Below are 25,316 nucleotides of genomic sequence, written 5' to 3' on the forward strand. Positions count from 1 at the left end.
ATTTAAAGCCACGTTAGCTACCACAACTAAAAACTGAGAAAAATGTACAAATAAAAGGTGTCCATTAACTGCACACTTATTTTTTTTTTTTAACTGACAGATATGGGGATACCTGGGTGGCTCAGTCGGTTAAGCGTACAACTCTTGGTTTCGGCTCAGGACGTGATCTCACAGCTTCGTGGGTTCATGCCCCACATCGGGCTCTATGCTGACAGTGCAGAGCCTGTTTGGGATTCTCTCTCTCTCCTCTCTCCCTGTCCCTCCCCAACTCATACTATCTCTGTCTCTCTCAAAATAAATAAATAAACTTAAAAAAAATAACTGAAGAAACTGGAAATATTTAAGAGGGAAGGAAGACTACTGCAAAATAATATAAATGATTTGTTTAAACAACATAGAGAAGAAATCTTATTTGTCCTTAAAAGACAAATGAAACATTCTCTAACTAAAATAGTTACACAATGTACTCGACAACATATTGCAGGACGAATCAAGAGACCCACGAATCTAGTTCAGAAAGTAGAACAAGTCATTTAACTTGTGAGCTCCATTTTCCTCATTAGTAAAAGGAGGCATCTGAAGGAAATCAGTGTTGTTCCACACAAACTATTCCATGGAGAGGTAGCCGTCTGAAGTTTTCTGTAGTTCCCAAGAATAAAGGAAAGGAGATGGGAAAAGGAGAGCACAGAGGCAAAGTGAGTGTGAGGTGACAAAAATATGCATCTATAGACCTCAAGCCTATGGACAAGGAAGACTGAAAAAAACAGATAATTCTTAAGGCCATTTTTGGCTCCCAAGTTCCACAATTGCTCCCCAGACCATACTGGTAACTGCCTTCTTCAAATTCCAGGATCATTTCCGGTCTGTATCATTTACAGCACTTTAATCGTATGTTTCCCTGAAAATAATTCAATTGTTTCTTCTGTATATTTATATCTCTAGGGAGAATAAAGCTCTCAAACTAAAGACACCCTTAGCTACTGAAAATAAATTCAAAACGCTAAAGAAAAACAGTGGTAAAGAGAACAGAATACACCTTCTTCGTATTATGAACTGAACTGTCCTCCCCAAATTCTTATGTTGAAGTTCTAACCCCTGGTGCTGTGACTGTATTTGAAAATGGGGTTTTTAAAGAGGTAATTAAGTTAAAATGAAGTCATTCAAGTGGACCCTAATCCAATACGACTGGTGTCCTCATGAGAAAGGGAATCAGAGGGAAGACAGCCACCCACAAGCTAAGAGGGGAAGCCTCAGGAGAAAGCACCACTGCTGACACCTTGATCGGGGACTTGCAGCCTGCCGAGCCACGAGACAATACACGCCGGTTGCTTACACCACCCAGGCTGCGGTACTTTGTTATGGCGGCCCTAGCGGACCACCGCCCTCCGTTTCTTCTTCAGCCGGATGTTCAGCAACCTCAAACCTCCAGCACAAACCCAAAACCCAGAAGTTAGTCGGAAATAACAGTGTCCACCGCTCTTATACACTTTAACCCATTTTAGGTACGATGTCATTTTGATCTCGCTATTCTCCCTCACTATTTTTAACCGCTTTCGGCCAAAGTGCTTTACCTGCATTTTGAGCACGGGGCAGCTGCTCCTGCAAATTACCAGAGGCCACCAGTAGGCAGACATAAGACCCTGATCAATGGGCTCTTTGTCTCGCCATATCACGGCAGGAGAATGTTTCCAATGGTTTTGCCTGGTTCTTTAACACTGGTGTTGTGTACAGATTTGGCACGTGCTCTCTGGGGGATGAGGCAGACTTGGGAGGTGGTGAAATTTATTGCCCGACATCAGTTTTACACATCATATTTGTGTTCTTATTTTCCCTGGAGATTTTCATTTCTACTCTAGGTTGTAATCAGAAGTAGAACAACAGAAGTTGTGGCTAGCAGGTTAGTGCTAGACACAATAATTGGCAGATCCTAACATTTTAGAGAGAGACAACAAAAGAAACTCATACAAGGGCAATCCAAACTTGATGAGTGTAGAGGCAAAGACTTTACACACCTCAGCGGCCGATGGGAGCTGTCAATGGGAGATGAAAAGATAAAAGAATATCATCCTCTACGTTTTCCAGAACTCTGTAAGAATTCTTTAAAGGGATAAGTAGGGCCGTATGTACCTCATTAGGGTCTCACTGGTGTAACAACTAATATTAATAATGATGGCTACAAGTCATGAAAGCAATCTTTTAAGTATGCTATGTAGTAAGATATGGAAGTACATTCCTTAGGGGCTCTTGGGTGGCTCAGTTGGTTAAGTGTCCTTCTTATCCTCATGGCTCAGGTCATGATCTTGCGGTTCGTGGGTTTGAGCCCCGCTTCGGGCTGTGTGCTGACAGCTCAGAGCCTGGAGCCTGCTTTGGATTCTGTGTCTCCCTCTTTCTCTGCCCCTCACCTGCTCGCACTCTATCTCTTTCTCTCTCAAAAATAAATAAACATTAAAAAATCTAATAAAAAAGAAGTATATTACTTAGACAGCATTTTCTTTTTAAAATCATTAGCGAATACTTTTAAGGTTAAAATAGATGTTTTAGTTGTCCAAAGAATATGTTTACAAAGCCCTTCATTTCCTAGATATTGCTATACACAAACAGAAGAAGCAACACAAAATTAGGATAGAAAAGCACAAATTAAGAATAAAGAGACCATGGCAAAAAGATCTAATTGCCAGTCTTAAGGGTACTTCTGTTTCTACAAAGCACTAAAAAAGTCATATAGATCTTAAAAAATCAGTTGTGTTTCCATTTGCAGAGTAAAGATAATAATATCTGCTACTCTATACAGTTCTTTTTTAGAACAAAATGAGTAATGGCTGAAGCACAGGAAAATGCTATAGGGATAAGTTTTCCTTGAGAATTTTAGGATTAAAAGTTCAATAATTAAACTGAATATAGGAACTAATGTTCATGACATTCATTATTTCACTTAAAAATTTTGCATTTCTAGTTGAAGCCATTAAAACTCAGCCTAAGGCAAACTTTCAAGGGCAAAATGGGTGAGAAAGTCATCGATTCCTTTCCCCATTCATCCATTACACATATGAATTGAGCACTGACTATATACAGGTACTGCTTTAGGCCTTGGGATATAGCAGAGACTAAGTCAGACAAGGTTCCTGCTCTCAAGGAGCTCACACTCTGGTGAAGAGAGTCAGATGGCAAACAACCACATAAATAAGATTATTTCATATAGAGGCTGAAATAGAATGTCTTCCATCATAAACTCTAGAGGGTACTGGGATAGAAAGTTCCTGAGGTGGGGGTGGGGGGAGTGGGGAGGCGACCTGTTTTAAATAAACTGTCAGAGAGATGCTGTAGGAGGATATGACATTTCAGTTGCCACCAAAGAATGAGAAAGTGCCCACATCCAATGTGGGTGCAAAACAGAATTTTGGTACAGGTTCCCAAGGAAAGGGCAAATGCAAGAACCCAAGATTAGCATGGAGAAAAAAGAATAGGAGCAGGAGGGGGGCAGAAAGGAGGAAGGAGAGAAGAAGAAGGGGCAAATAAAGGCCAATGTATCTGGAAAGAAGTGAGTGAAAGAGAGAACGGCAATAGATGGAAATCAGAAAAGTAAACAAGGGCCAGATCTGAACTTTAAAAGCCGCTGCCAGAAGTTGTGATTTTTAAGCATAAATCATCAGAGTTTTTAAAGAACGAATTATAGTCAATCACAATTATGTAAATTTTCACTCTACTATGTGAGAAATGTACCACAACAGAACAACAACCTGGCACCTGATCTTGGTGGTGGTGGTGTTCTTTTAAGTAGGCTTCACGCCCAGTGTGAAGCCCAACATGGGGCTTGAATTCACAAGCCCAAGGTCAGAACCTGAAGTGAGGTCAAGAGCTGGATGCGTTAACTGACTAAGCCACCCAGGCACCTCGAGATCTTGGTTTTTAATACCATTCTCTAATAAAAGGAGCCAAAGCCCCTTGGAGAAATGACTGATTCTAGAACTGGGGTAGGAAATACACAAGATAAACCTGGATTATCAAGTAGTGCTATAAAGCAAAGAAGGGCTCAAAAATAAACAAATAAACACCCTACATTGATGGAGATATGTCAAACAGACATAGGAGCCAAAGCTGGAACAATATGAACAATAAAATAAAGTAGTATTGAATGATAAGCCAAAGTATAAACTAAATATCCATGTGTCCACATTGATATAAATAAATGATTCATCAAATAAATGAGAGAAAAGGCACGCATTTCTCTTGGCAGAAGAATTCCAGATAATTTATGTAGCTACTCTGCCCTCAAGATGAGGAACATAACTCTCCACTCCTTAAGTGTGGGCTGTGCATAGTGACTTCCTTCCAAACAGTACAGAAAGTGGGAAACAGAGTAACTTTACAGTGGGGAAACCTAACAAATACTGCCTCAGCCATGTGACCAAGTCAATATTAAACGTGATATCATGTTGATAGTATGTACCGTTGATATGATGTGATTGAAATGGCACTTTATCTCTGTGATCTTCCTCTCCAAAACCCATAACCACAGTCTAATCATGAGAAGAACATCAGACAACTTCCAATAGAGGGGCATCCTACAAAATACCTAACCAATATTCCTCAAAACTTTCAAAGTTATCAAAAATAAGGAAAGTCTGAGAAACTGTCACAGTCAAGAGAAATCTGAGGAGACGTGACGAGTAAATGTAAGGTGGTTCCCTGGACAAGATTCTGGAAGAGAAAAAGGACATTAGGTATAACCTAAGGAAATCTGAATAAAGTATGGATTCTAGTTAATAAACATGTATCAATATTAGTTTATAACTTATAACAAATATACTATACAAATGTAAGATATTAATAATAGGAGAAACTGCATAAGAGAGTATATGGGATCTCTCTGTACAATCTCTTCAATTTTCCTGCAAATCCAAAACTGTTCAAAAAAATAAAATATATTAAGAAAGCCACAGCAGAAAAACCATCACAGAAGTTCAGGTAACAGATGATAAAGATAATGGTAAAGCAGTGAATATGGTGAGGACTCAGAATCCAAATGTGTTTTGAAAGCGCACAGTGCAAAATGTGTTGGTAGATTAGGGAGGGTGAAGGAAAGAAGAATTAAGGATGACTCTTGGAATTTTTGTTCAAGTAACTAGGTGAATAATGAATAGTACCTTTATTTAGTATATGGGGGGGGGGCAAGAGAATAGGCTGCTTCTGAATCATTTGTCACTTCTATTTGTTGCTAATTCCTGATTTACTCTTGTGACTTGGTAGGGTCGGTAAAGTTTCAAGCTGTATGGTCCCTCACAGGATCTCAGATTACTATATATGTAATATATATATTTATATTTTTTTAACCAATGACACAAAAAGTCTACTTTCTAATAGAAAAGTATATAACTGCCTTGAAAAGAGATGATATAAGATGTTTCTTGACCTAACTTTGAAATAAAAATCAGTACTAAACCATTATGTTACCCAAATGAATGAATCTGGAAGATACAGGATTTTCTGAATTATATCAAGCTTTTACAAAACACAGATCAAAGAGTTTGGAAATCTATACTTTTCAGTTCTCCAGATGATCCTAAGAACCACTGACCTGAATGGCATTCCTTTAAAGCAAAGAAAATTTCTATTTAAAATAACAAGGCATCCCACTTCTCTTCTTTTTATATATATATTTGTTTATATATAAACAAATTTTAATTTGTTTATATTAGTAATTTCCAAAGTAACTTTTTGCCCAATAAGGAAGTAAAAAATTTCCCAGGGCTTTTGTATGAATTCCATATTCGGAAATTGTTAACACATCCCTGTTATAAAGTTATCTTTGTGGGAAATAATGAACTAAGCACCAAACTAGTGAAAAATCTGTCAGAAAAGACTCAGTTCCCAGGCAAAATAACAACAACAACAACAATACATTTGCTACTTTCTTGGTGAACTTACTGAAAATATTTTCTTTTACAGCTATTGTCCCTGCCCACACGAATGAAATGATAAATCCTTAGATTCCATGAATCACTCAGACTGGGCTGGCAAATTAGCTAAAAAGATTATCACTAAGGTGATGTGTCTTGTGTAGTCAGTAAATTTACGCTCCATTACACTCCCAAGTAAAAATAATATGAAAGACAAACATTCAATATCAAAAAGCCTTCCCTCAAAGCTGGAGACCATGAAAAGAAGTTCACCAGAAGATGTGAACTTTCACAAAGTCATAGTCAAAAGCATTTATGGAGTGCTCACTATGTGCAAAGCACTTGATTTGAAGGAAGAAGTCTTGTTTAAAGTAGCCATAATTCAGCCCATAAAGCCCTTTATAGTTTAAGATCAACAATTTGAACCTCAGTCAGAAGCAAATGGGTAGCTCGTTCATACTGGAGGATGCAGGTGTAATTTGGTCAGTGCCACTCAGTTTCTTAAATTGAATGGACCTTTGCAGTTTGTGTAAATTCCACTTCTGGGTGGTCTTCCAGAGCAATCTCAAAGAGGGCACACCACAGAGGTACTGGAGTTAACTTATGCTTATGCAGACTATGAGTCATGCAACGGCCATTAACACTATATACTTAAGTGAGTACATAGAAGTAAAACGTGCAAATCTCCAGCAGCATAAAGCCAACTTCCCTCAGGGCAGAAAAACTTCAAGTAGGATGAGCACTGAAAAATCTGTCAAGGCGCTAATGAACAAGTGTAGCTTGTTCCAAGCACGTTGCAAGATAATAAGAGAGAAAATATAAATGGCAGAAGAATTCGTGGGTTACATCCAGCTAATTCATGATTATGAAATACAGTAATGACGTAAGGTAACAAATACAGTTATCTGCTTTGACTTTGACTCTCCTTTCCTTTGTCTACTCACTGGTGGTGGTATAAGGCAGTAAAGTGTTCAAATAGTAGAAGCGACAGCGACACGAACAAGAGTCGCCACGTGTTGAACTCCTGCTCTACGGCAAGCATACTTTAACATACACAGGCAAAAAAAATCTAGACAACCCAAAAAATTGAATATTAAACACTTATCTCAGAGATGGACAATCACTAATCTAAAAGAATTCCTTTTGGGGTACCTGGGTGGCTCAGTTGGTTAAGCGTCCAACTTCAGCTCAGGTCATGAACTCGCGGTTCATGGGTTAGATCGAGCCCCGAGTCGGGTTCTGTGCTGACAACTCGGAGCCTGGAGCCTGGAGCCTGGAGCCTGCTTTGGATTCTGTGTCTCCCTCTCTCTCTGTTCCTCCCTCACTCGTACTCCGTGTCTCTTTCTCTCTCTCTCTCTCAAAAATGAATAAAAATTTAAAAAAAATAAAAAAGAATTCCTTTTACCTATTTCCTAAAAGGGGAAAAATTAATCTTCTGTTTTAAAGTTTACTGTCTGGTCTTTAAATCTCTTTCCCTCATTTCTAATACCTTAAATATATCCTTCTTTATGCCTTTCTTCAGTTTATCAAAAAACATAAGATAAAATTTTCCCTTGAGTTTGCTTTCCCTCCAGTTACAAGGGGTTAGCCTTACCATTCCTACCTTAACTATAATGATGTGACTATGATGACTATGTTTTCTGGGATCATCCCAATTTCAAATATTTTACATTATCTCCACTTTGGTTTGTGGTTTGAAACCATGAAAGTCTTCACAATCTTTGCTCTCACTACTACTTCTAAAGAAATTGTTCTCTCACAATTGCCAAGCCCAATGACTGGTTCTTAGTCTTCTGAGTCTTAGCATTCCATAGCCTAGGTTCATCCCTTCTGTGATTTCTATATACTTTGCTCTACATACTAAATTTAAATATCTTCTTTGTCTACTGTGGCATTTCTCAATGTGTCTCAGCGGTAATATCAGTTGCACAGTATATCCCTAGGTTAAGATTCTGAGGTCAGAATCTTTTTTGAATCATTTTTTGAATCATTTTTGAAAATGCTACATAGAACAATCCACTTCCGGAGCTCTACAGTGAACATGAGTGAATTGTGCACTCCTTGATTTTTATGATGAAGCAACCATGCAATTCATTGTAACTCTGTTTCCCAGAAAGCAATCCTGTGTATTTAGAGTACACAGAACCCTCTTTATTTTTCATGGAACACATATCACCATGTCACAGAGCTAGTCTTTTGCAGGAGTAGTATTCTGATCGAACAAATATTCACTAGAAACATGCTGTGGGGAATATTGATACACCTGAAATTTTAGGTTACAACCTGAAATCTATCAGACTTCCAAAGTTGAAGTAATCACCTTTTTCCCCAAGCCACATTTAAAACAGCAAATTAATCTTTAGTAACAGCTTTTTCTCAACAGACGGTTGAGAAATCTTTGCAGCTCTTACTATCTGTAGTGTTTGTTGTCTGTAGTGCTGTTCCCTCCTTCTCATGGCTATTGACATCACCCTAAGGCAAATCCTTCTTAAGTCTCATCTAGATTCACGGCAACCAAGCATAAGAATTAGAGGAAAGTTAAAGCAAATACACAGACTCCAGGCTCCACCACAATCTTGCTAAAAATCAGAATTTGGAGGGGGGACAGGCTTGGAATTTGTGGTTCTAATGGGCAGCTAGATTTACAAACTACAGACCACAAAGGCTTCATGCCTTCTCTCCTCCCCTTGAGCTGAGCATTTTCAGTTCCCTTCCATCATCTGTTCAAGTGACACAGTTTTGAGATTCCTAACCATCAGTCACTCTTCCCTGCATGTGGTCCATTCGGCCCATGAGCCTTTTAAGGCGAGGGTTTTACACTGAACCACAGAGCACAGCACTCCAGAAATAGGCTGGCCAATTTGTGAGAGAAGTAGGGCTATCGATGATCTATTGTCTCCTGGGTTTATGCTGGACAAGCAAAATCAGTCTCCTCCTTATCCCACCCCTGCAGCAAATCACTACTCACTGTCATCAACACCAGTCTGCAATAACCACTAGGCAGTGATCGCCAAGCAGACAAACTTGCCAGAAGCTTAAAGCATTACTTACTAACTGACCTTCTGGTCTCTGTTCTAAATACGTGGCATGCTTCCTGTTCTCTGATGAACTTTCATTGTGAAAGCTGCAATGTATGCCAGTCCTTAAAATGCTTTGGTATCAATGCTGCACATGTGTAGTGTTTTTTACACTTACAAAACATTTCAACACTGTTTACTTAATCCTCTCAAAAGTTTTCATGACACAGGTATTATCTTCATCTTGCAAATGAGGAAATTAAGGCTCATAGAGGTTAAGTCGCTTATTTAAGATCGCACACATTAAATGGGGAAAATTGTGACTTTAACCTCACATGTCTTACACCTTAATCATAGCTTGCTCCACTTTAAAATGCAAGCATAGTCACTCAGCTATCATTAGAAAATTAGCACCAATTAACACCAGAGCGTGACAGCTACCAGATGGTGAATTACTCAGCAAAAAGAATAATCAGCCAGAATACAAGGAGGCATTACGACATAACATAGGAGCGAAGGAGTGCTGCCTCTAGGAAGAGCCAGACCTGAATTTGTGTCCTAGTTGCACCTCTTACTGCCAGTGTTCCCTTGAATAAACTGCACACCTTTTGTGAGCTTTGATTTTCTGTCTCAGTTAAGAAGAATAAAGGAGACAATTTTCTTTAGAGTGCTTAGCATAATGTCTGGTACATAGTAAGCTCTCAATCAATGGTTGCTTTTTTTTTTTTTAATCCCAATTCAAACATGACAGTTTATGAAAATAAGTCTGGAATACCTCTTCTAAAATTGGTGTCCCATCCTTCATCAGTTACCTCCAGGTGTCTGGAAACAAGAGCAGGTGAGGACTAGAGGCAGATGGAAGACAGTCATGAGAAGGGAGAAAACCTGAAATAATGTTTGAAGTGTACGCCAAGAGAAGGTTTGCAAATAGGTCTTAGCAAAGTTTAAGATCCCAGTGGTCACCTTTCCTGGAATCGTATCATTATTACCAGTGATTTAGGGATAAAAGAGAAGGCAGTGGGTAACGTATCTACTTGGGTTATGAGTAAATTATTAAATGGACAAGATGAATTTGGGCTCTAGAAAATAAATTTGGAATTACATTCTATTTCATTCTTTCCAATTATCACTGGGGAAAGATAAATTTGGGGATAGAAGAATGACATTTCTAAGGTAAGTTTTTAAAATAAATTGTTCAGGGGTGCCTGAGTGGCTCAGTTGGTTAAATGTCCGATGATCTTGTGGTTCATGAATTTGAGCCCCGCATCGGGCTGTCTGCTGTCAGCACAGAGCCCACTTTGAGTCCTCTGTACCCCCATCTCACTGCGACTCCCCTGCTTGTACTCTCTCTCTCTCTCTCTCAAAAATAAACTGTAAATAAATAAAAAGTTCAATGTTTGTAACACACAAAGACAAAATATTTAATATTTTTTTCTTATCACCCCCTAAAATACATGTTCATCTTTAAAACAAATAAAAAGGTTAGATAAAAAAAATTACCTATAATCTAATGACCTGGAAATAACTACTATTGACATTTGGTACATAACCTTATTCTAAGTTGTTTTATGTTCATGTATTTATAGATATTTGTATTTTATAAGTATGGAGTCACATGTAATTATTACTTTGTAAACTTTTAAATTTGTTTTAAATTTCTTTCCAGATCATTAAGCTTTCTTTTGCAATATTATTTGAAATGTCATGGGGCGCCTGGGTGGCGCAGTCGGTTAAGCGTCCGACTTCAGCCAGGTCACAATCTCACGGTCCATGAGTTCGAGCCCCGCGTCGGGCTCTGGGCTGATGGCTCAGAGCCTGGAGCCTGTTTCCAATTCTGTGTCTCCCTCTCTCTCTGCCCCTCCCCCGTTCATGCTCTGTCTCTCTCTGTCCCAAAAATAAATAAACATTGAAATGTCACATACGTTTTCACTAGGGAGTTCATTTAGCTAGATATTAAAATTAATTTTTGCTCTCATAAAGAGTGATTAAACACATTCTTGTAGCCTTATTTTAATGCATTAACATGATGTTTAGCATAAATTGCTAGCAGCGTATTTGCTAGATTAATGGCATTCAGAATTCTAAGACTTCTGACATAAATCATTAAGTTATTGTCCAGAAACTTACTACCAATCCACACTCCACCTAGCAGTAAAGTGCTAGTTTCCCAGACCTTGACTGACACTGAATTTGATGATATTACAAGTAAAAACTATCTCTCCTTTTACTTCACTTTTTACTGTTTTTCTTTTTTTTCTTAGAGCGAGAGAGAAAGAGACAGCGTGAGCAGGGGAGGGGGCAGAGGGGGAAAGAGAGAGAGACAGAGAGACAGAGAGAGAGAATCTTAGGCAGGCTCCATGGAGCCTCACGCGGGGCTCAATCCCACAACCCTGGGATAATGACTTGAGCCAAAATCAAGAGTTGGACACTCAAACGACTGAGCCACTCAGGCACCCCTTCGTTTTTTTTTATTCTAAGAGGTGGAAGATTTTTCATCTTCTACTCATCTCCCAATGCTTGTCTTTCTCAATTGATTTGAATATTAATCTTCCGTTTCTCACATGAGTCACATATATTCCTCCCAGGCGGCTTGTTTGCCAGTTTTTTTAAAGTGTTTTTGAGCTATAGAAATGTAAAATATTTAGGTAATCCAAACATATTTTTTTTTTTTTATTTCTGCCTTGGGAATCTTGTTTAGAAAGGCTTACCTCACCCCAATGTTATATAAATTTACCTTTATATTTCCCCCTAGGACTTGTATGGTCTTATTGTTAATATTTTAAATTTTTATTTAACCTAGATTTTATTGGGGTGTAAGATACTGGGTTGTAAGATATTGAGGGTAGGATCTAAATTTATTTTTTAAATATTTAGCTGGTTACCCCAATACCACTTGTGGTACTTCATTGATTTGATTGGGTACTTTTTATATTTAGCATGTTCACATCTCTGAAACCTAGATGTGTCTATGATCAGTAAGTAGCATTTCACAATTTATATGGCAGGTTTTTTTCCTTGGTGTTGAATAATAATTGAATAATAATTCCTTCAATCAATGGCTTCTTAGATTTGATGAAACACAATATTTAATCATATCCCTATTTCACTAAGAGGTTTTTTTTTTTTAATTAAGGAATGTACTTTAAATTTTTATAAAACCTCTTCTGGGCACAATTACAATGATCATAGTTTTTCCTAAGATGTTCCAGTATTGAACTATCCATACATTCCTGAAGTAAATCCTACCTTGCCATGGCATATTACTCATTCAACGCACGGCTACATTTCTTTTACTAGTATCTTATTTAAAATCCTTACGTCTAGGTCCCTCCTCCCCCAAGGTGGCTCAGTCGGTTGAGCATCTGACTCTTGATTTCAGCTCAGGTCATGATCCCAGGGTCATGGGATTGAGCCTCACATCGGGTTCCACACTGAGTGTGTAGCCTGCTTAAGATTCTCTCTCCCCCTCAGCCTCTCTCCCCTGCTCACACACACTCTCTCTCTAAAAAAATACAATAAAATTAGTAAATAAAATAAAATCCTTATACCTGTTTTTATAATTCCATTTGGTCTATATATTTTCCTTGGAATATCTTTGTCAGGTCTTGGTTTTTGAGGCATTTTACATTGGTCAAAGAAGTTGGTAAGCTTTCATCTATTTTCTGCGATTGACACAGTTTATAATTGCATAGGAGTAATGTTTTTTCCTTTTTCTGTAAAAGACTAAGCTGGTTTGAGATAATTCTCAATTTTTTCTATGGTTACTGGTCAACTAAAATATTATAACTCTCCTATAGTGAAATTTTGTATCTTACCTAATTAAAAAAAATTACGCTGAGAGTTTTAATTAGAATAGGAATACATAGTATATTACATTAATTTTTTTTCCCATGTCTTTGGTTTTATCCAATTTTCATTCCTAGTGTTTGGGACCTATGTTCTTTTCTTTCTCCCTCTCTTTCTTGATTGGGCCTGAAAGAAATGGTCAACTTTATTGGTCTTTTCGAAGATCAACCCCTTGGTTTTATTTAATAGGTCTAATTGTTTTTATTTTTCAAGTTAATTTATCTGAGTGCTTTTAAGACCTTCTCTTTGCCTTTGATTTTCATCAGATTTGCTGTGATGTACCCAGATGTGGGTTTTTTGTTTTGTTTTGTTTTTTGTATTCACCCTGTTTCAGATTTATAGCACTTTTTAAATCTTGACTTGAGGTGTTTTTTTTTTTTTTTCCTCCGTTTGGGAAAATTCTTGGCTATTATCTCTTCAAATATTGCTTCTTTCCCATTACCTGTTTCTTCCCTTTCTATGGCTGTAATATGTTATTCCTGAAACTGTAATTCTTGTATTAGCTTCTCAATAACTTTTCATTTTTTTTAGCTCCCTTAGCTTCAGTCTGAATATTTTCTACTTACCTGTTTTTCTGTTCACTAATCCTGCTTCTTTTTTCTCTTGTATTTATATTTCATGTATGGCATTTTTCAGCCCTAAAACTACTTTATACTTTAAAATAGATTCTAGTTCTCCAGCGAAATTCATTTTGCCATCTATTTTTTTTTAAATATGTTCATCAGAGTTATTTTATTTTTTTTATTTTTTTTTATTTTTTTTTTCAACATTTATTTATTTTTGGACAGAGAGAGACAGAGCATGAACGGGGGAGGGGCAGAGAGAGAGGGAGACACAGAATCGGAAACAGGCTCTAGGATCCAAGCCATCAGCCCCGAGCCTGACGCGGGGCTCGAACTCCCGGACCGCGAGATCGTGACCTGGCTGAAGTCGGACGCTTAACCGACTGCGCCACCCAGGCGCCCCCATCAGAGTTATTTTAAAGTCTGTGTCTGATGACTTAAATATCTGGATATCTGGGCCATCTGTAGACCTGTTTCTTTTGTTAGTTTATTTCCCTTAGTCCTTCACTTTGGTATACCTGGTAATTTTTGATGAATGCCAGACATTGTGTATGAAACACTGGATGCTGGATAATGTCACCTTCTTTTATAGATGGTTCATCCTATCTTCTGAACGGTAGCTAGAGTGGGAAGGGGAAAGGGAAGATTACCTTAATCTAATCATGGACTTGAGGCTGGGCTGAAGGTTTTGATACATTGGTTCTCCCTTGCTTTGCACCCATAATTTGGTGTGCTAAAGCTTGAGAGAGCATACTGCTAAAATTCTAGGAATGTAAGAGTCAGTTGCTAAGTATAGGCATTATTAAAAATAAGTTATATAAATTAACAATTAAATAAATTATATTAAAAGCAAAAGTAATACTCCCAAACTCACCATTTCTAATTTTTTTTTTTTACTAAATTTAACTGTTATCTGTGTTCTTTACATCTGTTGTAGGTGTATACAGAAAAATTATATAATGAATGGTGTTACTACGCATCTCTTTCCAACTCCACATTCAGTGAGGTCACATTTGTAGCTTGAAATATGGCCCATGGTAGAAGTATCCGCACACAGAAATCAGCAAACACTACAAATCAGAGTTTGACTTACTGTTCTTTTGGTTGTTAAGATCAGTTGTTCTCAAATGGAGGTGATTTTGCACACCCCCCCCCCCCCCCGGCCCCTGCCCCGCGGGTATTTGATATTATCTGGAGAAATTTTTCTTTGTCAGCTTGTGGGGATGGGGTGGGAGGGCTGGGGAATGAGACTAGTGCTACTGGCATCTAGTGAGTACAGGTCAGGGATGCTGCTACGCATCCTACAATGTATAAGGCAGCCCCCTGTAACAAAGAATTATCCAGTCCAAAGGTCAATAGTGCCGAGGTTGAAACACCCAGGTCTGCTGGTATCTCTCCTTCTGAATGTCTGGCAATTCCCTGGAAGGAAAAGTGGGCACTTTACCCTAGTTTATTTTATTGTTTTTGTTATTTTTCTAGCATTTTGAGTTGACTATTTAGTTCAGGTATTTTTAATCTTTCTTATATTTAATAATAAAAAATATTTGACTATGAACTTCTCTTTTGATACAGCTTTGGGTAGCTGACTCTTATTTTTTTTGTCACTTTTTGCTCTTTTAATGTTTCCTTGTATAAGGTTCCAGCCATAGACATTTCCATCTCTTTCTTAGTTGGGACAAATATGCCTTTGCAGTTGCAAGCAATGCTATTGTTGAAATAAGCATCCAAAGAAAGTTCTATGAATGATCTACAGAAAACACTTTAGAAAGTGTGGTAGGAGATAACAATTAGGGGAGTCTATCACCAAGTATCTATTTATACTTCCCCCATTCCAGTATCAACTTGAATCATTTAATTCTACAATTATTCTCGACTTAACTGGAATTAAACCATTTATCTCACAAATAGTTGAGTACCAAGGATAAGCAAAGTCCTGTGCCCCTGCACTGGGTGGAGATGTGGATTACAAAAAATCCTAAATCATGACCTACTCTCTCAAAAGTTTATAGATTTGTTAAGGAGAGACTTTCAGCTAACTAATGTATTTAAACTCTCAGCTACTCATGTAAGTCACATTATTTGGGGAATTTAGAATCTATACTAAATTTGTTTTTAATTATTCAGCAGAAACTAAAACTATTTTGGGTATGGATCACTAGGTCCAACGATATTATAAAACGTGGTAATGTTGGAATCAAAAGCAAACTATACTGACTTAATTTTGAGAGCTTTAGATTTGCCTGCTGTTTATACTTTACCATGCAAATTTGCTTAAAGCTGCACAGTTTTTTTACAAACCTTACTTTTTATACTTGTATCTTTATATCTTTTACAGCATGCTTATGTAATTATTACATTTGCTACAGCAGTGCCATGAGTTAGAAAGGGTTGATATTATTTTCACCATTTTAAGATGAGAAAAATGAGATGAACACTTAAGTAACCTGCGTATGGTCATACAGCAAGTCCACACGGGAACCTCCACCACCTTCCATCTGGTACTCTGGATGGCTTCTGCACTTGTGTTTGATAATGTGATGGGTTACTTATCCACGTAGAAGACACACTGAGGACATGAATCTGAATGAAAATTTATGCAGTCTCCTTGAATCAGGGACCACGTTTTGAAAGAATTATTCATTCACAGGAAGAGGCAGCTTTGTGGATGGCCTTGGAATCACTCGCTAAAACTTGCACATTATTTTTCAGAAGATGCCCTTCCATAGTTTCAAAGTCTGTGAACTGTCATAATAATTACTCATTAATATTCTGGTTCATATTCATGTAAACAAGATAATTTACATGAATCATAGTTAAAACTTTGCCTACTGCTTTTCCCAGTTTAATCTAACTATCCATTCTAATTCATTAAGAAGAATCTAAGCTATTTCTGTCCATATCTGGAAAATGAATGAAAGAACTGGGATTGTGATTTAAGTAATAAAGGGCAAGATTCCTCTGCCCCCACTTTTCTTCTTGCAAAACACAGATACACACACACGCACCCAAACTCACTTCCAGCTATCCAGGGATTTTATGTGTAGGCATTGCTCCAAATCCTTTTTGTGTCAGGAAATGCAGGCATAATTACCTTTGCATCTTGTTAAACTCTGAATCATGACTTGCTATAGTTTTCTGGTTTCTCAAATGGAGTTGTTCTTTGTTTTATGTATGCTTTTATGCTACTTATGCTTTTCTTTCTTGCCTTGTCTTTCTTTCTTCCCCCACCCCCACCCCCAGCGGTTTAATGAGTCAGGCATTAGCAATGTTTTTTTGCTCCCTATCTTTGCCAGTAGCTCCAGGAAGTACATTTCTTTCAATCTAGCTGTGGTCTTGCCCTAAGCTTTCAGATGAAATGTAGATAGAAAAGTTAACTCCCTCTGTTACAGATACTTGTCCTGTAAATCACTGTATGTGGGGACAAGACAGGAAGGGTCAATGGGATGAGAGAAGTCAATTTTACATTCTCTTCAAAATAATATATGAGTAATGTAGATATAACTCCAGTTTAAGCCACTATTCAGAAATCTAGTTCATTTCAGAGCGGTTTCATTGTACTGGAAAGTTTACTTGGATTAAGGATTTAGAATGAGGTGAAGGGCAATTCGAATCTTCTAAATTCAAGTTAAATGCACTTTGTTAAAGGTTAGAAAACATTTGCTGGAATCATGAGCAATTTCTAGCTAGAGTTCATAAAAAGAAAACTAGAAGTTAAGTTCCTATTACTCTTCCTGGTAGGATTCCACAGTGACCGGAATGGTTTATGAATAAATACTATACGGATAGCATTTTAAAGGGTTGAGAGAATAGGATTTGAATAGACAGTAAGAATGGAAAATGCCCCTCCCTTTTACATCTCCTCCACTCACAACCACAACACACACATGTGCCCATATGCACACAGGCACACCCGCAGACACAATATTGTAGCAGAAGGGGAAAAGTTTATGTGGAAAATCTCCTTTAATGCTAAGTGGAATAGCATCCGTGGCATAGCATAGCTGAGTAAATTGTGTGTGGCACCGAACTGGAATTTCTTCAGTGAAAGGGCTTATGTTCTTAAAGAGTTGAAAAACTGCTTAAATTTTCTAGTAGCCTAGAATAAAATTGCACAGGAGGCTCATGTGAAATATAGCATGTGTGAATACTTTGGCAGCAGAGTTCCATTTGAAATGTAGCAACACAGCTGAAGCAGTGACTCATCACACTAATATCTACTGTTAACAGACAGACTCCCTCTCAGAAAGCCTGTACTTTCTCACATTGTAAGGAGCTTCTTAGGCTGTTGTGATAGTAGGATATGTTCCCGAAACTTTGTCAGGCCACTTGACTTTAACATTTGATGAATATCGGCCATAGGCCTTTTCCTCTATTCAGTTCTTACACCTGTTCGGTTTTATTTTGCCCCTTTTCATAGGTGATAAGGCTGAGGTCACACATCTGGGCTAATATTCAGTTGGTGCCACCAGTTGCTTTTAGCCCTTGCCTGTTCTGAATTTTTGATGAAGGGGCACCTGGGTGGCTCAAGCAGTTAAGTGACTGATTTTGGCTCAGGTTGTGATCTCACAGTTCATGAGTTCAAGCCCCTCATCTGGTCTATGCTGACAGCTCAGAGCCCGGAGCCTGCTTCAGTTTCTGTCTCTCTCTCTCTCTTTCTGCCCCTCCCCTGCTCTCTCTCACCCTCTCTCAAAAATAAACATTAAAAAAATTTTCGAGATAGAAGGAAAAGACATTTAAGATAGCTCATGTCAGGGAGCCCGGGTGGCTCAGTTGGTTAAGCATCGACTCTTGACTTTGGTTCAGGTCATGATGTCACGGTTTCATAAAATTCTCTCTCTCCCTCTGCCCTTCCCCGCCTCCCCCCCCCCCCCCGCCCCGCTCCACCTCTGCTAGTGCTCTCTCTCAAAATAAATAAATATCATTAAAAAAAAAAAAAAGATAGCTCATGTCAGTTGGCCTCAGCTTCTCAGAAACGTATAGAGAATTCAAAAAAAGTGGTGAAAATCTGGAATACAGTTACTTGAGAAAATGTAATGGGGGCGGTCAATGTGAAAATAAAATGACCTTCAAGTTTCAATAACTAGAATCCTGCCCATGAACCCTGCTGCTGTTCTACCTCACAGATGCTGAATGGCCTGATGGCTTCCTGGACATTACTACATCTTCCTGTTGGGATTCCAAGGGACTTCCCTAAAAACAACCAGTGTGAAGCTGAGTCCTCACTGATGGCCTGCCATGATGGGTCTATCTACCTTTGGTTCAGCCCTCCCTGGATTGGAATGGTCTTCAACTGTCAATTCAACTACTACAACGAAGAGCAGATTTTTCAAGGAACTGAGGTGGGCGCGTGGGTGGGCGCACGCACATGTGTGTGTGTTCCATTCATTCCATTCATTTCTATTCAGGAAAATAACGAGACTAGAGTGACCAAAATAAATTATTAAAACTTTATCTTCCTTTAATTCTTTACCTTTCTTTTTGCCTAAAAGTTTGAGTGTTACTATTCTAAATCTATTTGTATACTGGTATGTGATCTTCTCAAAGCATTTATCCTCTCTCAGTTTCTTCAACTGTAAAATGTGCTGTTGTGATGAAGATTAAAAAGCTGAATTTACATAAAGCACTTATAACCATGCCTGCCATATTAAGTGCTATGTAAATGTTAGTTCTTGTATTATTATTATTATTATTATTCATGACCCTGTATAAAATGAGCTGTTTATTCAGTGAGAGGCCTGATAAGTTAATGCATACAGAATAAAAACTATCCTATATGTTTCTTCCAAGTCTTAAACAAAATTATTAGGAGTTGATTATACATGGATAATGCTGAGGTTTATTAGCTAACAAGGAAAAAAGTTTCCACTGAGGCTGTCATACCTTTATTGCCTTCTCTTTTCACCCCCAGAAATCTATCTTCTACCCTGTTGTGGCTTACTTCCCATTTTCATCACGCTACTGACTTATCTGAAATTTCTCCATAACCCATCTAACAAAGTTTAGACATGAATCTGACCAACAAACAAATGCTTAGTGATTATTACATGCTAAGGGCTAGAGATAGAAATATGAGTAAGGCCTGGCCTTGCTGTGGGAGTTCCCTTACTAGTGGGCAGACAGGCATATAGACAGGTAACTGCAAAACAACATGGAAGTACATGGATGGAGGTGGACACAAGGTGTGGTGGGAGCAGAGATAAAGGACACCAAAGTTCACCCTGGAAGGCTGAGTCTGGGCTTCCTAGAGGAAGAGATCCCAGGGCTTAAAGGGTTTTAGTAGGAATTTAAATGTCCTCTCTGGTATCTCAGGGCCTTCTTAATTGGTCCCTTCTAACCCTCCAGCCAAATCTCCCACTTCTCCCAAAATAACTCACCTCCCCACTCCTACTGGACCAGTCTCCTAACTGTTTCCTTGCAAAATCCACTTTGATCCTATCTCCAATTCTTCTTCTCCATGGCATTCTCTATCAGGCATCCTCCACCTGGAAAAAACGAAACCCTTCTCTGCCTGGTAAAGTGTGGTCTCATCAACTCTGCGACAACTGGTCCAACTTTGATGCAGTCACATACCCCTCCTATTACACATGAACGCATTTCTAACAGACACATCCAGATAGACAGTGGCATTATTTTTCCATATTTTATCATTGTTCATTCTGTTTCTCCTATCACTCCAACAAAACTGTAAGTACCTTAAGGAAAAAACAGTTCATAAATTTATTTTATTTGTTCCACAACACCTGGCAAAGTGTCAGCCAAAGCAAATATAAGTGGTCAAAAATACATTCTGAATTACATTATTTCACCAATGCCTTCTCTGGTTTATCTGATGTGCAATAAATTCATTTTATGAAATTTTAGAAGTTCAAATAACCAGAGGGGAGAACATTCTTACTCCTGTCGGCTAATTTACTAACTGAAACCCAGGAATACTACATGAGAAATAAACTAGGTTGGTAGAGTTTGTGTATGTGAAGAAAATGTGAACCATGGAATAAATTACACATTTGGTTTATACGCAGTCCGTGAATAAGGTTCTTGTACTTGGTAAGCAGTAAGAAAGCAGTATATTGTTGAAAGGGAGCATACTCAGGGTAGAGCACAAGTTTGAAAATGAAAGGAGAATAATTGAATGGCCTTTTTTGTAAGGAAATATTATGTATACAGATATTAGTCAAATGAAAGGAGAATTATACGTATGTGAATGCGCATGCACATACACTGTGAGTACTGATAACAGAAATGGCAACTGGGAAAACAATCTTTTCACATTGCTAATGATTGGGCATTTTCAAATTCAGCACTTCTTTCTTTATTTTACCTTATTTTTTATCTGTTTCCCTCGCACTATTATTTCTCATGTTGTTACTTTATTTGGTCTCTTCTGCCCCATCTTCTTCCCTTACTCCCTCCTCCCTAACAATCAAACAAAAACCCCATACACTTTCTCACTCACACCCCTCTTTGGTTCCTTGCACCTTGTGTCCAAAGTATGAAACCAACTATCTCAACAAGTTGTCTGTTAGTGATGCCATTAATTCACTAAACTAGTGAGTGGCCTTCAAACTTACTCATGAAACTCAATAAAAGAATTTTGGGAAAACACATATATTGGGATATATATATATATATATATATGTGTGTGTGTGTATAATCTGGGAAAATATGTATTTGTATATATACATTCTGTGCTTTTTATCAATTTATTGCCTCTCTGTCCTCTAGCCTTCCCTACTCTGCTAAAAGGGAGCTGGGACCTTTAAACATTTTTTTGTCAGCTAACATGATATTAAACTTTGTCAGCAGAGGGCACAGGACAAAGACCGCGGAAGAGCAAGGTGTGTTCCCCTCCTAGTTTCAGGATGTTTGCTCAGCAGGTTCCTGCAGAGCGTGTGGCTTCTCTAGCATCTGGCTTTTGCAGGGCACGTCGCTTCTCTTCTTCTGGGCCCTTGCTGTGTAGGTAGCTTCTCCAAAGCCAGGCTGCTGCAGAGTGAATGGCTCCTGCCGCAGCCGGCCCCTGACAGACTGCTCTCCCAGCACCCGGCCTCTGCCCCACACACCACTCTTCTGGTGACAGGCTCCTACAGCACAAGCAGCCTCTCTGGTGCCAGGTGCTGCCTTCAGGGCCAGGAATCAGCAGCACCTGGCAGCCAGCAGCTTCCCGTGGCGCCCCCCCCCCCCCCCCCCCCCCCCGCCCAACCCAGGTACTTTTGCAGTGGAGTATCTACAGTGAGATACCTCCCTATACACAGCTTTCCCCAGCACTTCAGAGGGCAGATTTCCAGAAAGTCGCACAGTCATGGCACTGCGGTGATTTCTCTATTTTAGGTACAGCTATGCCCTCTCCAATAAGACCCAGATCTCAGCCCCTGGGAGAGGAAAGTGGGGAGCGGGGCACACGGGGAGCTTTTCCCTGGGCTCTATCTCAGCCCTAGTGGTCATGATTCCTTCTTCTATTTGTGAGTTCTGTATTCTCTAGAATTTCTATTTACTCCCTGCCAGCCAATCCCTCATTACCCCAATCCTCTGTTAGAGGGAGTAATTCTTTAAATTATACTTTTCCTGTTCAAATTACTGTGTGGTTTACTGACATATACTCCCTTATATATTTTAAAGTAACCGCTAACATTTCTTATCAAAATTTCAATAAGTGAAAAAATAAGTGACTTTTCTGGTGTCTGTAAATAGATTACATGCTTAAAATACATTTTTGCCAAAACCTTAAAAAGCTACATATTTAGATCATCTAGGAAGTGAAAAAGTCCACCATATAACCTCATTGGCAAAGGTAGTCCTCTCTGTTGTATCAATCAATCAAATCAAACTATCAAAAAAAAGAGTTTCATTTTTAAAATTTAAAGAAATATGTGGATACGTATTCTCAGGGCAACCATCTCACTTAAGGAGACAGGTAGAAAATGAATAGACAGACACCAGATAACAGATAATGGAGAGAAAGATAAGCAGATAGCAGTCCTACCAAAACTGTCATTTTGCTTGATGCCTTAGAGATGCTATCCCAGGACAATAAATCATAGTAAGATTTGGGACGGGTGAAAGGTATGATATCTTCTGTAAAGCTGGAGAAGGGGATTATGATAGAGGAGATAGGAAGAAAGAGGCAGCTGACCACAGACTCTCTCACGCACATGAGTTTCAGGGACGCATACATACAGAGGTTGAGGACCAGAAAATTGATTCCCTCAAAACTGTCTGTGCCCTGTGGCCCCTGGAAAGTGTTGGTGGACACCTTGCTGTCTCCAGTATGAAGACAGCAGCACTAGACCGATGAATGAATGCATTCTATAATAAAGGCTAAAGCATCCCCCCCCCCAGATTGACAAGATAAGAGGAAGCATACAATTTAAAAATAGGGTGAGGGAGAAATAGAATAAAAATATTAACCCATATTCCTTACAAACTTAGAAAAATTAAAGGTTTCCCTACAAGAATGCTAAAGGAAATAGACATAATGTCACATCAAATGTGAAACTCCTTGAATCTCACCAGTACCTATGTTTAAATAAAGGTTTTCAGTATTTGTGACTCAAAATCTCACATGGGTTAAATCCTTCATTTATAGTGGTTCTGTTTCTTATTTAAAACAGTAAGCTCTCCTTAGATCCACTACTCTACTGAATCACATGATACGGAAAGAGATGGGGAATCTTAAACAAAAGGCAAAGGGGATGTGGCCAATTTTTACCATTTGGGATATTAACAAGTTTAACATGGCTCAGCAACTATCTTAAGTGTTACATCAACTATTATGACACAAGCTAAAGGTGTTGAAATATAAAGATGTGTGTTTTCTGAGAGGAAATGGGTGACAATTTGAAGGGCTGGTTTTTTTTAACATGAAGAATAAATACATAAGAATTCAGAACAGATTCTCAACCAACACTAATGTGCAATAAGGTTTATGCAAGTTCAGAAAGGTTTTAAACTTTTTTAAAAAATTTCAAGGAAACTACTGTTTCCTGTTATTTCTGGAAAATCTGTAAATGCAAGTGCTTTAAAAGGGAAACATTTATGGAGAGATATTAAGTATGTTTTACATGCTACACGTATCAGATTCTTGTTTGTTCAATTCCCCTAAGAAATTTGTAATTTTGCTTTAAATAAATGACATTTACCCTCAATTAAGGTTTCTGTCTTTTCATTCCCCTAAATCAGCATCCCGGTGGGAAGTACAGGGCTTCTAGGATTTTCTACACCTAGATAAATAAATTTTGGTGAAGATTTTCCTTTCTTGAATAAGATCCATAATCTCCAGAATACACTGTCTGAATTAACGATTTGGGCGAAAAAGCCTATGCACTGCTTGTTTCATAGGAAACTACTGGGAATCTTTAAAATAAAGATTGTGGATCAGTGCAAAAACTGTCAAAATCACATTACATAATCTGTTTACATGTGTACAACTATCTGTTGGAAGTCCCATGTTACTTTTGATACAGGTACTGCACTTCCTTGCAGAAGTATGAGTCATCAACTAGGTGGCTATCACTCAATCTGAAGAATGCACACGAAGAACTTTCACCACGGCCCAATCAATAAATTCAGGGCCATCACTTGATAACGGAAAAATTAACAACTATATAAATGTTTCTATGCCCACCAAAATCTCTTTCGTAGCCCTTGTAAGCACCATGGTTAATTGCGATGAACAAGTTAACACTGTGGATTTTAAAGGTCCAAACAGTGCAAAGTCAGCCAGCCTAGCAAGCTGGTAATTTATTATGAAAGTCAGTAATTACTCTTGTGGGGAGAAAACAGAAATAATAGAAATAAGAGAATTTAGTAGTATGAAGATTCTTTTTTTTTTTTTTAGCAGTACTATAAAGATTTTAATGTGAATGAGCAATAACTAGCTTGTTACCATCTGTGAACTGTCCATATCCATAGGTTTTTAACATACTTACTTGAACAATGGAGTTCCACAAACGACACATTTATATATTCCAGGATCTTTGTGATGTGTATATTCTCCTTCGAAGGCACTGATAAACAAATACACAGGGCATTAAAACAATTAAACAAAGTTCGCATTATTTCTTATAGAATGTATTTGCTTAAAATAGATTTCTCTAATAAATCTTTCAAGGGCTTTTTGTCCTAAAATGAGAACAGACCAAACATATGGAAATCTGAACATTACTAATATACTTCAAATCTATATAATAAAATGTGCATATAACTACTCCAAACTAGTGCAAGTTAAATTAAAAAAAAAAAAACTCAAGCCATCTAGTTATGTAATGCTTAAAAAAATTTTTTGCTATTAAAAAAAAAAAACAGCTTGTAGTTCAGATTCGCAGAACAAAACATTACTACACAAGATTTCTGCCTACTCTACAGTGTCCAAGAGTGTATACCCCAAAATGCAGAAGGGTCCAAGACTTCAAGTGGAAGGAGACTTATTTTTTGGTTTGAAAAGGAATATTGCAGCTTTAAGGGAATATTTTTCTAAGTTAACAATCTTAAAGGCTAGGAGGTCATTCCACTAATGCAAATCAGCTGTGCTAGCCCAACAAAAAGTCTATGTGCTCTGCAGCTTGTTTTTATTATCCTTTCACCCTCTTTATGAGGTCCAATTTTTTTATAAACAGAATTTTTAAGAATGACCTAATCTCTAGTTGTTTGTGTGCATTCAATCATTTTGCTCGTCATGTACACAACAGGACGGGCAGAGGTCCTCCTGGGCTGAGACTGAAGCCCACCGTTGGCTCGTTGTGTGGTGAGGGTAGACTCTGTCAGAGATTCAACATTTGGCAAACTCAGTAAACAGTATATACTGTGACAGGAAGAGAGTGTTGCCTATTAACAAGGACCCCATGTGTGGTAAAAAGCTCTTTCAGTTCATGAATGAAAACAAGAAGTTACATCATTAATAAATTTGGATCAGAGGTAAGTCACGGCCTTATGCCAGCCTCCATGGTATAAATTAAACAACAAAATGGTTGGACCTTGGCAAGTTACCTTTGAGCTGG

At 38.2% G+C, this 25,316-nt stretch overlaps 1 protein-coding gene across 2 annotated transcripts in view; it reads right to left on the bottom strand.

Annotated features, from left to right (window-relative positions):
- The window catches only part of MSRB3 (methionine sulfoxide reductase B3), a 175,272-nt gene that overhangs the window by 100,014 nt on the left and 49,942 nt on the right, over positions 1-25,316 (bottom strand). For both annotated transcript variants that reach the window (XM_086712900.1, XM_086712901.1), the window contains exon 4: positions 24,249-24,326. In XM_086712900.1, the coding sequence (XP_086569026.1) occupies positions 24,249-24,326 (78 nt within the window). The remainder of the gene's footprint in view (positions 1-24,248; positions 24,327-25,316) is intronic.

Source organism: Puma concolor, chromosome B4, assembly GCF_028749965.1.
Source record: "Puma concolor isolate L17-30 chromosome B4, mPumCon1.1.hap2, whole genome shotgun sequence".
Classification (NCBI taxonomy): Eukaryota; Metazoa; Chordata; class Mammalia; order Carnivora; family Felidae; genus Puma; species Puma concolor.